Here is a 14,494-nt window from a genome sequence, read left to right as displayed (position 1 = left end):
TTGATGTTATTTCAACCAAAAAGCGGCAATACCAGCTATCGGGGCGTTGGGTGTCCTAACTTTCTCCTCAGTAGAAATTGGCATCTTTGTTCATTTTTTGTTAAATAAATTATAACAAAGGTACATTTTGTATTGTTTTTGGTTCAATCACATCACCTTTATCTATAAATATTTTGAAAGGAGATAAAATATCCATCTGTCCAATGAACATGGATGTTTGCAAGTACAAGGTGTATATCCCATGATCCTTCACAGCTCTCATCACCACCTTGTGGCAGCTTTTGGCAGCACTTCACACCATGCCATTTCTGCAGTGATGGGACTCATACCCCGCTTGAAATGTCAGCCTGTACCTGTATTAAACCCCTACTTACTGTAACCCATGGTTACGCTCAACTCTCACCTACTGCATATAGCTTCACCTACTGTATATAGCTTATATATAATACTGTATATCGCTTCAACATGTGTTTAACACTCCCATGTTGATGTCACATTGCTTTCTTCTTGCATCCGGTGTTTTGGCTATGAACGTGTGAGTTGGCAGCATTTCTCAGAGCCCATACCTCAGCTCTATGTGGCAGGCCTGATATTCTGTTGTCTCTTTGAATTGGATTGTGACTTTTAACTACTGGGTCAGGGTCAACAACAGTCCATACATACCCCAGTCTTAATTAACCTTAATGATGTGGAGTTAAACATAGAGCATGGCATTAGGTCTTCTAATGGCGCTGGTTTTCTCTGTGTACCACATGTACAAAAGAAGAGATTTGGTGAGGCTGCATTCTCATTTTATGCAGCCAGATTGTGTCTCACTGCCAGTTTACATTAGGGATGCAACCTCAGCACCTCAGCACATTCAAGTCAAGACTAAAAACCCATCTTTTTAATATTGCCTTTAAATGACAAAATAATTAAATTATGATTATAGAATGATTGGAGCACTTTGAGCTGCAACGTTTGCAGGAAAAGCGCTATACAAATAAAGTTATTATTATTATTATTATTATTATTATTATTATTATTATATTCTTATTCTTATTCTTATTCTTATTCTTATTCTTATTCTTATTATTATTCTTATATTATTACATTTATTATTATTACATTTATTATTATTATTATATTTAGTATTATTATATGTATTATTATTATATTTATTATTATATTTATTATTATTATTATTATTATTATTATTATTATTATATTTATTATTATTATTATTATTAAGAGCGTGTTCCTCCTCCAGGCAAAGACCTGTTTGGTGCGGCGCCGTTCGACCCGTTCACCTGCGGTGGTTCAGACTTCCCCCCGGATATCCAATCCAAGCTGGACGAGATGCAGGTGACCGCATGTCTGTGGATGTATGAAAGCCCTGTTTAATGGACTACATTTCCTGTTTAATGGACTACATTTCCTGTTTAATGGACTCAATCTCTGTGCATGACCTTTAACACTAGAACAGCCACGAGGGGTCATTTGTGAGTAAAGAAATATTGTATATCTTTGCACTCTACTTTTCCTAGATATGTGTGTTCTACCGCCCAGTATCCTTACATTTTGGAAATCACATCAGGATAAGCTAGTATGAAGCTATAATTTACAAGCGGCCAACTAGTGGTCGTTGTGTGTAAATAGCAGCTTGAGCATTGTAAAGAGGGGGCTCTTTTTGTAGGTAAAAAAACAGCACGGCTGTTCTAGTGTTAAGCCCTGTTAAATGGACTCACATGAGAGAGAAGAACCCCACATCCTTTTTAAAAATGCTATCAATACATCAATAAAAACAAAATGTCTCTAAGTCTGGTTATAACCAGGTACATTTCAGCCCATAACACCCTTGGAGGGTTCTTTTTGCTTCCTGATCATGATGCTTGATTTTAACGACGGGCTTAGTCTTCTGGACCGTAACGTAAGCACTTCAAAGACATGGTAGTGAGTTTATTATTTGAGTATATTGACAATTAAAGTTGTTTAATTTAAGATTGTTTAACCATATTTATGTATTCTGCTGACCAGGTGCTGTCAGTCGATGGATACAATGGTGTGTGGGGGGCTGTGTGTGTGTGTGTGTGTGTGTGTGTGTGTGTGTGTGTGTGTGTGTGTGTGTGTGTGTGTGTGTGTGTGTGTGTGTGTGTGTGTGTGTGTGTGTGTGTGTGTGTGTGTGTGTGTGTGTGTGTGTGTGTGTGTGTGGGGGGGGGGGGGCACAGTAATGAGCACTTCCACAGAAAATATTTAAAAAAAAGTTCCACCACAAAGTAATGGATTAAACGTTAATTTGGCTTTTTAAACATCAAATGAGCTACTGTTTTATTATTAGTTCAAAGTGTCACAGAGAGTTTATCTGATTGCTGTTTTCACAGACTGAGCTTTGGATGGATCCAGTCTTGTACATCCAGTCTTGTACATTAGCTACACACTTACAGCCCTTTAACCTTGTGGATGGAGGTTTTGTCCTTCATATCCCATCATCAATCATGTTTAAATCTATCTACGTCTCCCCAGTGACTAGGAAAGCCAGCTTGAATAAGCAAATAAAGTCATTTTCATTGGATAAACAATTGTGTGTAGGTGTGTGTGTGTGTGTGTGTGTGTGTGTGTGTGTGTGTGTGTGTGTGTGTGTGTGTTAGTAGGTGTGTGTGGTAGTAGGTGTGTGTGTTAGTAGGTGTGTGTGTGTGGTAGGTGTGTGTGTGTGTGTGTGTGGTAGTAGGTGTGTGTGGTAGTAGGTGTGTGTGGTAGTAGGTGTGTGTGTGTGTGTGTGTGTGTGTGTGGTAGTAGGTGTGTGTTAGTAGGTGTGTGTGTGTTAGTAGGTGTGTGTGGTAGTAGGTGTGTGTGTGTTAGGCTGTGTGTGTGTGTTAGTAGGTGTGTGTGTGTGTTAGTAGGTGTGTGTGGTAGTAGGTGTGTGTGGTAGTAGGTGTGTGTGTGTGTGTGTTAGGCTGTGTGTGTGTGTGTGTGTGTGTGTGTGTGTGTGTGTGTGTGTGTGTGTGTTCCTTCAGATTGTATGTCTTAGACACCGCAACACATCCCAGATTTGACTTTTAATTTGATTGGAAATTGGCCTCTCCGACTCCCTGTACAATCTTAATTTAAATGAATTCCCAAATTGTTTGTTTTAGAAAATACTTTTAATGAAAAGTAGTAATGACATTTTCTCATAGTTTGCATGTGCTGTTGTTTATTAATAAGAAATAAATCAGTCTTTTGATTTGCATTATTTTTCTAAATGTAATCTACATCTAAGTAATGAAATGATGGATGGAATAAATAAGTACATGAGATTTCGATTTAGTTTATTTTCCACTTTTGCCAATTTAACACTAATTGATTCCACTTCATGTTATGGTACAGAAATGTATCAGGGAATTGATTAAAATGCTTGACGATTCCCTTTTCAGTGGGCAAGTGTGTGTGTGAAAGATTTAAATGGCTGAGAAACTGCTTTTCTCTGTTGTTGTTTTTCTACTGCAATTCAACTTTAGATCGACGTAAGATCGAACTGCAAAGTGTTCCATGCAAACCTCTAGAAACCTCTAGATAAAGCTAGTCTGATCTTAGGGTTCTTAGGGTTATCTTATCCCACAGATCTGTGTGGGAGCGCGATGGCAAAGTCTCGCCACCAGGAGGCGATGTTGTGCTAGCATGCAAGCTTTCTTTTCAGTATCTTCTTTCTCCTTCCTCTTTCCTGTAATTATGTCCTAACAATCTCTCTTTCCATCTCTTTTCCCTTCGCTGGCAGCGTCAAAGATGGTTGGTACCTTACTTTATTTTGACTCACAAAGAGTGCTTCTCTTGGTCAGTGATTGTCATCATGAGTGGATCTACATATCTGCATGCGTTCAGTGTGACTCTGTTGTGTCTGCATAGATCAGCACGGCTGAGTACACCCAACATGGTACACAGGTGGTACTTCTTCTAACATTCACGGTTACTCAAAGGCCCCCTAAAGTTGCATTTGCCTTTTTGAAATGTGGAAACATAAACTATGTTGTGGATTGTAACTGGAGGACCCTTTTGCGCTTTTGTTCTGTTAGTGGTTAAATTGACTCCCACGGCTCCGACTTCATATTTCAATGCTTAGTTTTGGCTGAGCCAGCGAAAATGGTTTGGCTTGTAGAGAGTGGCAATTTTCTCCCTCTGCCTTGCTAACCCAGCCAAAATAGTTCTTTAGCATGCAAGAACACACACACACACACACACACACACACACACACACACACACAAAACACACACACACACATTCACAGAAAAAAAAAAAGAACACTGATCTCCCAGTACTTCATTTTAAACAAACTTCATTTTAGGCTGAGTCTGCTGTTGTGGAGTCAGTCAAGAAAGAGTCGACATATACAGGAGTCGGAATCCACTCAAAGACTCCTGGAGTCATAACCCAACTACCTATTGTCCCTGGATTTACATGTAATGGCTCGAACAAAGACAAACTCAATCAATTAAGTTGCCGTGTGTTAGGTGTACTCTGCTGTAGGCTAAATCATGACATTATGTTTGTTTGTTATTATTTTAGCAGATCCCTGCTAGTTAGTAAGGAGCAGTTCTTTTAGACAAACACACAAGTTAAATTCCCTACGTGGAGAGATTTAGAATAAACCCGGCTATTACTCCCTTGAACCATCTTGATTGTGTCTCCACTCACCATGGCTCTGTACACTTGGTGCTTCAGAGTGTTTGTGGTCTGTGTGTCTAATTGGAACCAGGCATGGAAACTGGAGCTGGGATCAGGCAGGAAAAAAAATCCTGGGACAACCAGCTGCTGCACAGTTTTGCATATTGAGAAAACCTCATTGATTCGACTCACCACCTCCATTCATTTAAGCAATATCACACGAGAGGGAGTGTGTTATACTGAATATCAGCACGGCTGTGATTGGGTCGTAGGTACGAGGCCGCAGGCCGAATACCGAAGACGATCACAGCCGTGCTGATATTCAGTATAACAGCACAACCTCGAGTGTGATATTTTTGCTTTTATACAACAGTTCTACAGCGCCATTTATTAGTTAACAGTAATAAGCGACAACAGATTATGATTTGTTTGTTTATTTAATCATAAAAATAAACAAAAAATAGTTCCGCAACTGAACTTCAAATGGACTGTTGCCTAGTAACCTGAACACAAACATGTAGTCTAATTAACGGTCATTTAGTAGAACATCTGTGCGGCGGAGTGATACATATAGTTAAAAGTCCCAGTGCTGTTATACTGTATATCAGCACTCATCGAATGTCTCTTGTCCAATCAAATCCAATCAAACGACTTGGTCGGAACTAACTGTTGTATAACATCCTTCCTCCCGCAGAGCAGGTCGGTGGGACCAGCTAACGGCCCTTCTCCTGTTTGTCTTTCAGGAGGGGTTCAAAATGGGACTGACCTTAGAGGGGACGGTCTTCTCTCTTGACCCGCTATAGACGGACGCTGCTGATGCCACGAAGATGTTCTCTGTTACGACGTTTCAAACTCATTTGTAAAAGTGCCAAAATTGGGTCTACACAGTCGAGATGTCAATGTCCTCATCTTTGAGGTTTATATATATTTGCATTTGAATTTGGTTTTAGACATAAATCCAAGGTATGTTCAAGTCTGATATAGAAAGCACTATTTTTGTAAGAACTCATAAGGCAGGAGTAGTTTTGAGACCCTTTGCTTGTACAGGCAATGAAGGATGTAAATAGTTTGTCCAATGGTACACTTTGTGACAGAGATGTCATAGACACTATAACTTCTGTGTGTAATCTGTTTTCTTGAATATGCACCACTTTAGGTCGACATTGTTAACACATTTATTATTTGTATGTCATACATGACTTGCTTGTCGTACATTCTCACAAGACAAGATAATGTAGTTAGTCTTGTATTAACATACCGTTGGGGAAATAAGTATTCACAAGTACTTTAGCTGTGTAGTTTTATTGAGTTAATAACCAATGTCTGGTCTAATGTTGAGTTAAAACATTGTTGACGTGTTGAATACTTATTTCCCCCACTGTACATATGCCAATATCTCAGCTTGCATAAATTGACATATCATCAGTTATTTTTACTCGTGTATTTAGTTGACGTTCATTCTAATTGTTTTGACTTGACATTGTATAGTTTAATTGTGACACGGTCTGGTCAATTGGTCCGAAAGTCGGCATCCGAAAAAAATTAAATACATTTCAGCGTTGTTGAAAATCAATGACACACTCGCTAGTCAACTAACACAGCTTGTTTTGTGAGTCTGCTAACAATTTAAAGTAGTGTTGTAGTTAACCCTAGGTAGCAGTGGGGATTACTCACCCAATCCATTGCGGTGCAGTATTTTGGCTTGACTAGCGAGTTTGTGTTGTGATTTTCGGCAATGTTAAAATGTATTTCCGTGTTTCAAAATAAAAGACTGAACATTTTGATTGGTTGCCGACTTGCGGCCCACATGACCCACATGACCAGACCATGTCGCAATTGTCTTGGTAAACATTTACATTTCAGTATGTATTTGTATTCCCATACAGTATCTTAACTTTTTTTTAATGACATTTACCTTTTCATTTACATTATTGTCTCATTACTTACAGTGGGGGACATAAGGAGTCGACACATCAACACTTTTTTAATTAAACATATTTCCAAAAGTTATCTGCAATGAAGGGGAATGACGCAGGAAAAGAAGTAGCGAACATGCTAACTGAAATGTATCTAATAGCTGGCGGAGAAGCCTTTGTTTCCAATGACAGCTTCCTGTATGAAAACAACTCTTGGTGATCAGGTGGGATATTGGCCCATTCTTCAACACAGACAGTCTTTAAATCTGAAAGATTCTGGGGGTGGGGGTCCGCTGGTGAATGTTGATCTTCAGTTCTATTGGATTTAATTCTTTAATCGGGGCGGCTGTGGCGCAGGAGGTAGAGCTGCCGTCTAATGATCGCAAGGTTGGTAGATTGGCGGTTCGAGCCCCGGCTGGCCACATGTCGAAGTGTCCTTGGGCAAGACACTGAACCCCAAATTGCTCCCAGTGAGCGGGCCGGCCGGCGCCTTGCATGGTAGCTTGCCGCCATTGGTGTGTGAATGTGTGTGTGAACGGGTGAATGAGGGGCCGTTGTAAAGCGCTTTGGATAAAGACGCTATATAAGTCAGTCCATTTACCATTATTCTGGCGCTTCACTAGGCCAGTCCAATAACCTTTATTTGTTTCCTCTTGAACCAATCCAGAGTCTGCTTTGCAGTGTGTTTTTTAGCGTTGTCCTGCTGGGACAGATTCTTCTCAAGCATGTCCTGGTACATGGCTCCATTCAGCTTCCCTTCCATAGTTTGGGTCCCACCAGTACCATGTGAAGAACAAACAGCCCCATACCACGGTGCTTCCACCTCCCAACTTCACTCTAGGTATGATATTTTTAGGATCATATGCAGAGCCTATATTTCTCCTGCAAACGTCGCCCGGTCAGAAGTCTTTCGAGTCGCTCCTGTGCGCGGTCAGCTGACGGTCGAGTGATGTTCCTTCCACTTGCGGATAATGGACCCCAATGTTGTTCATAGGAACATTTAGGAGTTGAGAAATCCGTCGGTAACCAGTGACATCACAATGCCGCTCAACAATCTTGTCGCAAGGTTCTTGGGAGAGCTCTTTGCCTCTACCCATCGTGAGATGTTTCTCGCAGGAAAGCATGGTGAAAAATTATTTGTTTACTTGCATTCAGAGGAGCGAAACCCTTTTTCAAAGAGTGGAAGTACTTCCTCACCAACATGCACTAACCCAGCTGATTCTAATCAGCACAGGTAGGAGAACTCATTAGTGGCATAAGATGGTTTAGTGCTTTTTCTTACTGTGTTCAATACTTTCTTCCTGTGTCATTCCACTTTATTGAACATAGCTTTGTTATGGATTGGAATGTTACAATCTCTTTAGCTGTGTAGTTTTATTGAGTTAACACCAATGTCTGGTCTAAATTTCAGGTGAAAAGCTGCAATGTAAATATGTTGAATTTAAACATTGTTGCTGTGTTGAATAATTATCTCCTCCACTGTAGGTTAGCAGCCTCTTGCACCAGAAAGCACTTTTGAAAACCTCTGTCCATGTACAGTATATACTTGTTATATTACTTTGTATGCAATCTGACTTTGCTGTTACACTTATTAAAGAAAACATTACCGCATACATGTTCAACACAGTCTTTCTTGCTTGAATCACAGTTTACACCTTAACTTCTCCTCCTGAGACATCTACTGCCCCCCAGCACTGCGTCTCCTGAAGACACCCGCTTTTACCCTCTACTGTGTCCCTAAAACCTTCTATTGCCCCCTGTTACTATGCCAAAAATGTAAATGTAAATGAATCGATATATCTCAGAAGGTTCCAGACACACCAGGGCCACTCATTCATCATCTCCAGCCAGGTGAAGACATTTTCAAATGGAATTTGTTTTTGCCTTGAGGCAAATGTTTTCCTGTGGAGAGACAGACATGCGCCACATTTCACAACTCTTTGTCATACGGGGTCTTTGTGGCCTTTCCAAATGTGCATTTTCAAATGCATGGTGTTGCGATACCTTATGACCAAGATGGCATGATAATGCTTGACAGGGTGTGGTCTTTGTTCCTGTACCATCCTGCAGAGTCACATCCACCTGGGCCTTTCCACCTAAGTCACATCCACCTGGGCCTTTCCACCTAAGTCACATCCACCTGGGCCTTTCCACCTAAAACATATTTACACCATAAAGTATAATCAATCAATCAATATTGCAATTTTTCATGGAACAGTTATGGAAGAGGGAAGTAATACATATAGCTACGGGCTGCCATCCCCGGGGTCTAAGAGTTTACCACTGTCTCATGCACTGCACAGTCCACAGGGCTCCAACAGAAACAAATACTACACTGTGTTTTCAAGTGACTGTTAGCGTGTCCTGTCATTTAAAAAAAATAATATTCTCCAAAGCCGCTTTACAGACCTGCATGAAATTTGGTATCATCTATAGACGAAGGTCTTTCCATGTCAAATGTTTCATTAGATTAGCTAAGCCAGCCACTATAAACCCAAAACATTTAATAGCGCTACCGTGTTCAATCAGAGCCATACTTTAGGGGTTAGATAAACACATACCCCTGATCACTGGTGGCACATTTCACAACTCTTAAGTCAAGCAGATCAAGAGATTTTTACAGGACAGGTGTGACAGCAGCTGGTGAAACCGGGAACAAGTCAGGAACCGACAGACTGTTCTTGGTCTTTTATTCTGAAAAATGTAAATAATGACACTCATTGATTAGTCAAGCCAAAATATTGCAATGATTCAGTGAGTAATCCCCACTACCACCTAGTTAGTAGTGTATAGTCGTGGGGAGTACTCACCGAATCCATTGCATTGCAATATTTTGGCTTGACTAGCGAGTGAGTCATTGATTTTCAAACACATTGAAATTTATTTACTTTTTTCTGAATAAAAAGTCTGACCAGTTTGATTGGTTGGCGACTTGTTCCTGGTTTCACCAGCTACAGTCACATATGTGTGCTTGTTATAGCTCCACCATGTGACAATAAATATATATAAATATATATATATATACACACATATACATATTATACCAATGATGCAGGCCGCCATGTCTGATTTCTAAGCAGGTAAATACAATTAAACAACTGAAGATGGCTACAGTACAGGCCTGCCAGAGCATCACCATGGTTACAGTACATGTCTGGCAGAGCATCACCATGGTTACAGTACAGGCCTGGCAGAGCATCACCATGGTTACAGTACATGTCTGGCAGAGCATCACCATGGTTACAGTACAGGCCTGGCAGAGAAGACACCCAGCGTCTGGTGGGGTTAATGGTCACAGACTTCAGGCAAAGGATTGTGTTACCAAATAGTAAACATGAGCGCCTAAATTGTTCATTTGATAAATATGTCCTATCACTTTCGGTTAGCCTGAAATGGTGAAATCAATATGAACACATAATAATATAGGCCTACCATCAAATAAAAGCTGAGAATCTAACATGGTAATTGTTTGGGTTAAATTCAAACGTTTGGGAGTTTAGAGCCAGAAGAAGAAGAAGAAAAAAGGCTCCACCATGACCAGAAACCAGTCGTAGTACAAATGCGTGTCCATGGGAGGGTCTGTCTGAAATATTAGGGGTATTTCCAGTTCCAGAATTTCTCATAAACAGAACACCTGATGGAATTTGATTGGCTCATTGTCATGAACAATTATCTATTACCCCTCCAGCACTGTGGTAACCTCACCTGTTACTGCCAACATCCCACTTGGTTAAGGATATAATATTCACAAATCTGTCCGTTTTGTGAACAAATCCATTACCAAAATTGATCTATGCAAGAGATGATCTATGCAGTATCCAGTAACACTCAGTATAACATTTGTGCAACTAATAATTAAAGAAAAACAGCCAGAGCTTAATCATGTTTATATTCATATTCATTGAAGCGGAAGAAACTTCCAGATGTTCCAGGATAGAAGAGTTTATCTGTCAAGCTGCAGCTGTCAGCTTGATTAATGTGACAAAAAGAGCATTGGGGATAAACAGGACTTTGTTTAATTAGTTGCATCACAAAAATACACGAGGCAGAAAAGCTTTCAAGGCCATCTTACTCACTTTAAGTCTTGAAAGTGGTTGTAAAGAGATTGATATGAGATTAACAAGTCCCTTAGGCACTTGAAGGGGAGCCGGCATGCATGCAGAAAAATAGAAGATACTGTAATCGATTAAAAATGAAAAAATAAATCATGAAAAATAGAATCATCACACACCTCTCACAAGACACTCTTTCCACCTCTCCATCAGTGACAGAAAGATCTTTATTGTCCCCCCCAAACCCTCCCCTACCCTGTACCAGCTGGGAGCACATGATGACACCACTTACAAACAGCACCTGTGAGGAAGATTACACATAGTCATCGCGTCCCAGTTGTGTGTTAACGAGGTAGCTAATACTGAGGAATCAACAGTTTTATTGTACCTTTAATTTGTCATTTGGGTTCAGTGGAGTTCAGTACAGAGTTCGTTAACTGGATACATAAATCATGTGATCTCGAAGTCTTTCGAGAGAGAAAAAAAACTACCGATGCCAATGAAAGCAAACTGTAGCTGAATTGATTTTCACAATAGCACCATAACTTTCATTCTAATAAAACAGTTCTGTATAAACAAAACAAGAAATTGAGAAAAATATGTAAAAAGTAAGAGTAGTTTAGAAGATCATAGTGATGGAATTAAAGCATTGTAGCAACGTTATTGTGTAATGGTGTTCTCGTTTTACAAACAGCAGTTATTCACTGTTACATTTTTTTAAAGCGTTCTTATCTAACATAGACCATTGGTAGCTTCTTATCTTTGTCCCATAAAATCAAGGCTTGCAACAGTGGATTGGATCTTTTTTTACCGTCGCAAAGCATACTAATGCATCAATGCATCAACGCATATGAAACATCTCGCTCAAGCAGAAGAATGTTTCTATACGCAATTTCATTACTTCTCCGAAACATTCATCTAACATACAAGGGGGGTAAAAAATCTACAATGTCTTGGAAATGGTTGGAAAGGCACAATAAATATCTTGCCACGGGGCCAGAGAGTCCACAGTGCTGTTATGTACAAGGGGGCTGATTGCATCAGCTGTCAGTTCAAGAGTCTCAGGATTCTGTTTAATGCGTCCCTGCTGTTGGGTTTACAAGAAGCACACAGGGCCGATGTCGATACCAAACTCCTGGTCCGAACCACCAATGTCCACAGGGGCGATGTCCATAATGGGCAGTCTTGCTGTTTTCTGTGTCCTGTACTCAAACACTGTCTTGCCCCAGTTGCCATTGGCTTGCTGTGAAGAGAAAGACATTTGATAGAGGCAGTAAGTCAAAATGTACAACTGGCTGTGGTTTTACCGGTTTCTAATAAATGTTTTCTTTTTTTTCTTTTATTAGCCATCATTATACATATATTTATTTTTTATTTTTTATTTGTTTGTACTGCTTTGACATTACATCTTTGCACATGGTAATTACATTACTTTCTGTTATAGTTGCTATTTGGTTCGAATATGTTTTCATTATACCCTGTTTTTGTTTGTATGCATGAAGAACAGATGATGCATCTATTTATTGCAAAAAAAAAAAATCTACTAATTTCTTCTTTTAACATCCCTAAACCGTACAACAAATGATGGATGGCCAACAACCAAGGATACTTACAGAGCAGCTATCCTGCACCACGGTGTATCTGAAGCGGTTGTTCCCCTCAGCTTTGAGCTCCAGATCATTGGAGGCCTTGAGGATCACAGCCTTCTTCAGGTTCCCGGTCCTGTCGTCCTTGTAGGCCACGGTGTTCTTGCAGTGGTAGGTGATGGTCTGGGACGCCTCTTTGGAGAGCAGGCGGATGAACGTCATCTGCACTGTGACCGAGTTGACGGCCTGCTCTTTGTTACCGTAGGTGAACTATCAAGAAAGAGAAGACGAAGAAGAAAACGTCAGGAAATGTTTCATGCACTCCGCTTAATCTTTTCAAATCAGCTCGACGTTCTGTTATTGACAACCACACTTCGTCACTTCGAAGAGACGTCAAACGTTTGTTTGTTTTACAACTCTTGAAAAACACGACAGTTCACGTGCATTTAAATGTTCTTACATGTGTTCCACGGTTGATATCGGCTCCGAACCAAACAGGCTTGTTCTTTGTGGAGCTCCACCAGACTTTGCGAGGTATGCTGGCCGGGTTGGCAGAGATGCAGGTCTCACCGGTCTCCATGTTACAGTTGACTTTGATAGCGTCCTCTGCACTTCCTTGGTTTGGATCGACCCAATATTCACCTAGAACAGAGCAACAGAACAAGTGTTGTTGTTGTTGTTTTAAAAAAAATTTGATTTTGCAAATATTCACTCTTTGAATGCATCTCTTCTCTGTCTCGATGTTGTTTTTATGACGCTTCAAATGTTTCGAGAACAATAACTCTCTCAAGGCAGGGTTAGCCAATTAACTTAGCTAATATTGCTAGCAAAGTGCTGGAACATTCCCCACATAGGGCCCAATGAAAATCATTGGCTCTTCTGTTTGGAGCTGCCTATTGCCTGGTTGGGAGCGTGGTGTACAGCTCCTTATCCACCCATAAAGCACTTTGGCCTCAGTTTTCCCAGGCTTTCCAAAGAAAGGTAAGAAGAAAGAAAGATCCGAGTTTACTCTACTTCAAATGAGGCTCGTCACTATGGAACACATAACAATGCTGTCCATAACAATATTATTCAGAATAATTACAGAAAGCATCTACAGGACGTACAGTTGACTACTAATCTAAGCACATGGGTTAAGTTAACAAACTCAGTGCATTGCAGTTCACCAACCCCAAATATAATTTGACATTTCAGTAATCTAGCAGACGCTTTTAAGGTGACTCACAATAAGCATTTGTATAAAGTAAGTGAACCGACTATAGTTGATTAATATCACAGTGCTAGTGAAAGGGAAAAAACATGTCATTAATGTGTTGTTTTTCTTTTTTTCGGCATGCTCAGGCTTAATGCATTAATAGTCTCAAGCCCCTTTCCTATCAGTTAGAGTGAAGCTCTCGTATCGTCCTATGGAGACAACTCTCAAATCAAACTTATTCAATCCCACCTCAAAAACCTACCTGTTCTCCCACGCATACAACCTCCCCTACCCCTAACCATCTCCCCTAACCCTGCCACCCCCCCCCCCCCCCCCCCCCTCCCCCCCTGGACACGCATACAACCTCCCCTACCCCTAACCATCTCCCCTAACCCTGCCACCCCCCCCCCCCCTCCCCCCCTGGACACGCATACAACCTCCCCTACCCCTAACCATCTCCCCTAACCCTGCCACCACCCCCCCCCCCTCCCCCCCTGGACATGCATACAACCTCACCTACCCCTAACCATCTCCCCTAACCCTGCCCCCCCCCGCCCCCTGGACATTGCTGTGTTAATTGTTCCCTGTGCCTGTCCGTTAACTATATCTCTATGTGCTCATGTTATCTGTTGCTTGTTGTTTCTGTGTTTTGTTTTCAGTTTTTCCCATATTGTCAGCGTCTTTGAGCCCCCGGAAAAGCACTAACTCACCGGTCTTCTTCAGAGGGTAGCACTGCTTCAGATCCTCACAGGTCCTGGCGGGGTGCTTCCTGCTGCCGTCGGGGCTGCGCATGTTGTCAATCTGGCTGCTGAGGGCCTTCAGGGTGGCCTGTACGCCCGGGTCCACCTGCAGGGTGGTGGAGTTGCTGTTGCCCATGGCTTCGTCCTCGTTGAACTCGGGAGGCGGAGGGGGGCCGGAGTCGTAATCGTACGGGCCGGAGGAGAACAGGTCATCCATGGCAGCGGTGGGGGGTCCGGGAGACCCGGCAGGACCAGGTGGGCCAGCCTCTCCGGGGGGTCCCTACGAACCGGAACCATGGTTAAGAGAGAAAAAAGAGAGAGGTCAGAGGCGATACTTATTCATGGCATGCTGTTTGTTTGTTAAATGACAGGCTTTTTATTGTTGTT

The 14,494-nt window shown here is 41.3% G+C and overlaps 2 protein-coding genes across 2 annotated transcripts in view; one reads left to right on the top strand and one right to left on the bottom strand.

Annotated features, from left to right (window-relative positions):
* The window catches only part of LOC308152473 (PTB domain-containing engulfment adapter protein 1-like), a gene marked incomplete at its 3' end in the record, with an annotated part of 44,292 nt that extends 38,857 nt beyond the window's left edge, over window positions 1–5,435 (top strand). Inside the window, 3 exon segments of the mRNA XM_080525462.1 lie at window positions 1,250–1,344; window positions 5,362–5,418; window positions 5,421–5,435. Of these exon segments, the coding sequence (XP_080381588.1) occupies window positions 1,250–1,344; window positions 5,362–5,418; window positions 5,421–5,435 (167 nt within the window).
* Window positions 5,436–10,856: 5,421 nt separating this feature from the next.
* The window catches only part of col5a2a (collagen, type V, alpha 2a), a gene marked incomplete at its 5' end in the record, with an annotated part of 48,450 nt that continues 44,812 nt past the window's right edge, over window positions 10,857–14,494 (bottom strand). The window contains 4 exons of the mRNA XM_080526285.1: window positions 10,857–11,829; window positions 12,200–12,442; window positions 12,633–12,814; window positions 14,078–14,387. Coding sequence (XP_080382411.1) covers window positions 11,683–11,829; window positions 12,200–12,442; window positions 12,633–12,814; window positions 14,078–14,387 — 882 coding nt within the window. The 3' untranslated portion in view covers window positions 10,857–11,682. The remainder of the gene's footprint in view (window positions 11,830–12,199; window positions 12,443–12,632; window positions 12,815–14,077; window positions 14,388–14,494) is intronic.

This window comes from Nansenia antarctica (assembly GCF_963989245.1).
Source record: "Nansenia antarctica genome assembly, chromosome: 3".
Classification (NCBI taxonomy): Eukaryota; Metazoa; Chordata; class Actinopteri; order Argentiniformes; family Microstomatidae; genus Nansenia; species Nansenia antarctica.
This window is presented reverse-complemented; position numbering and strand designations above follow the sequence as displayed.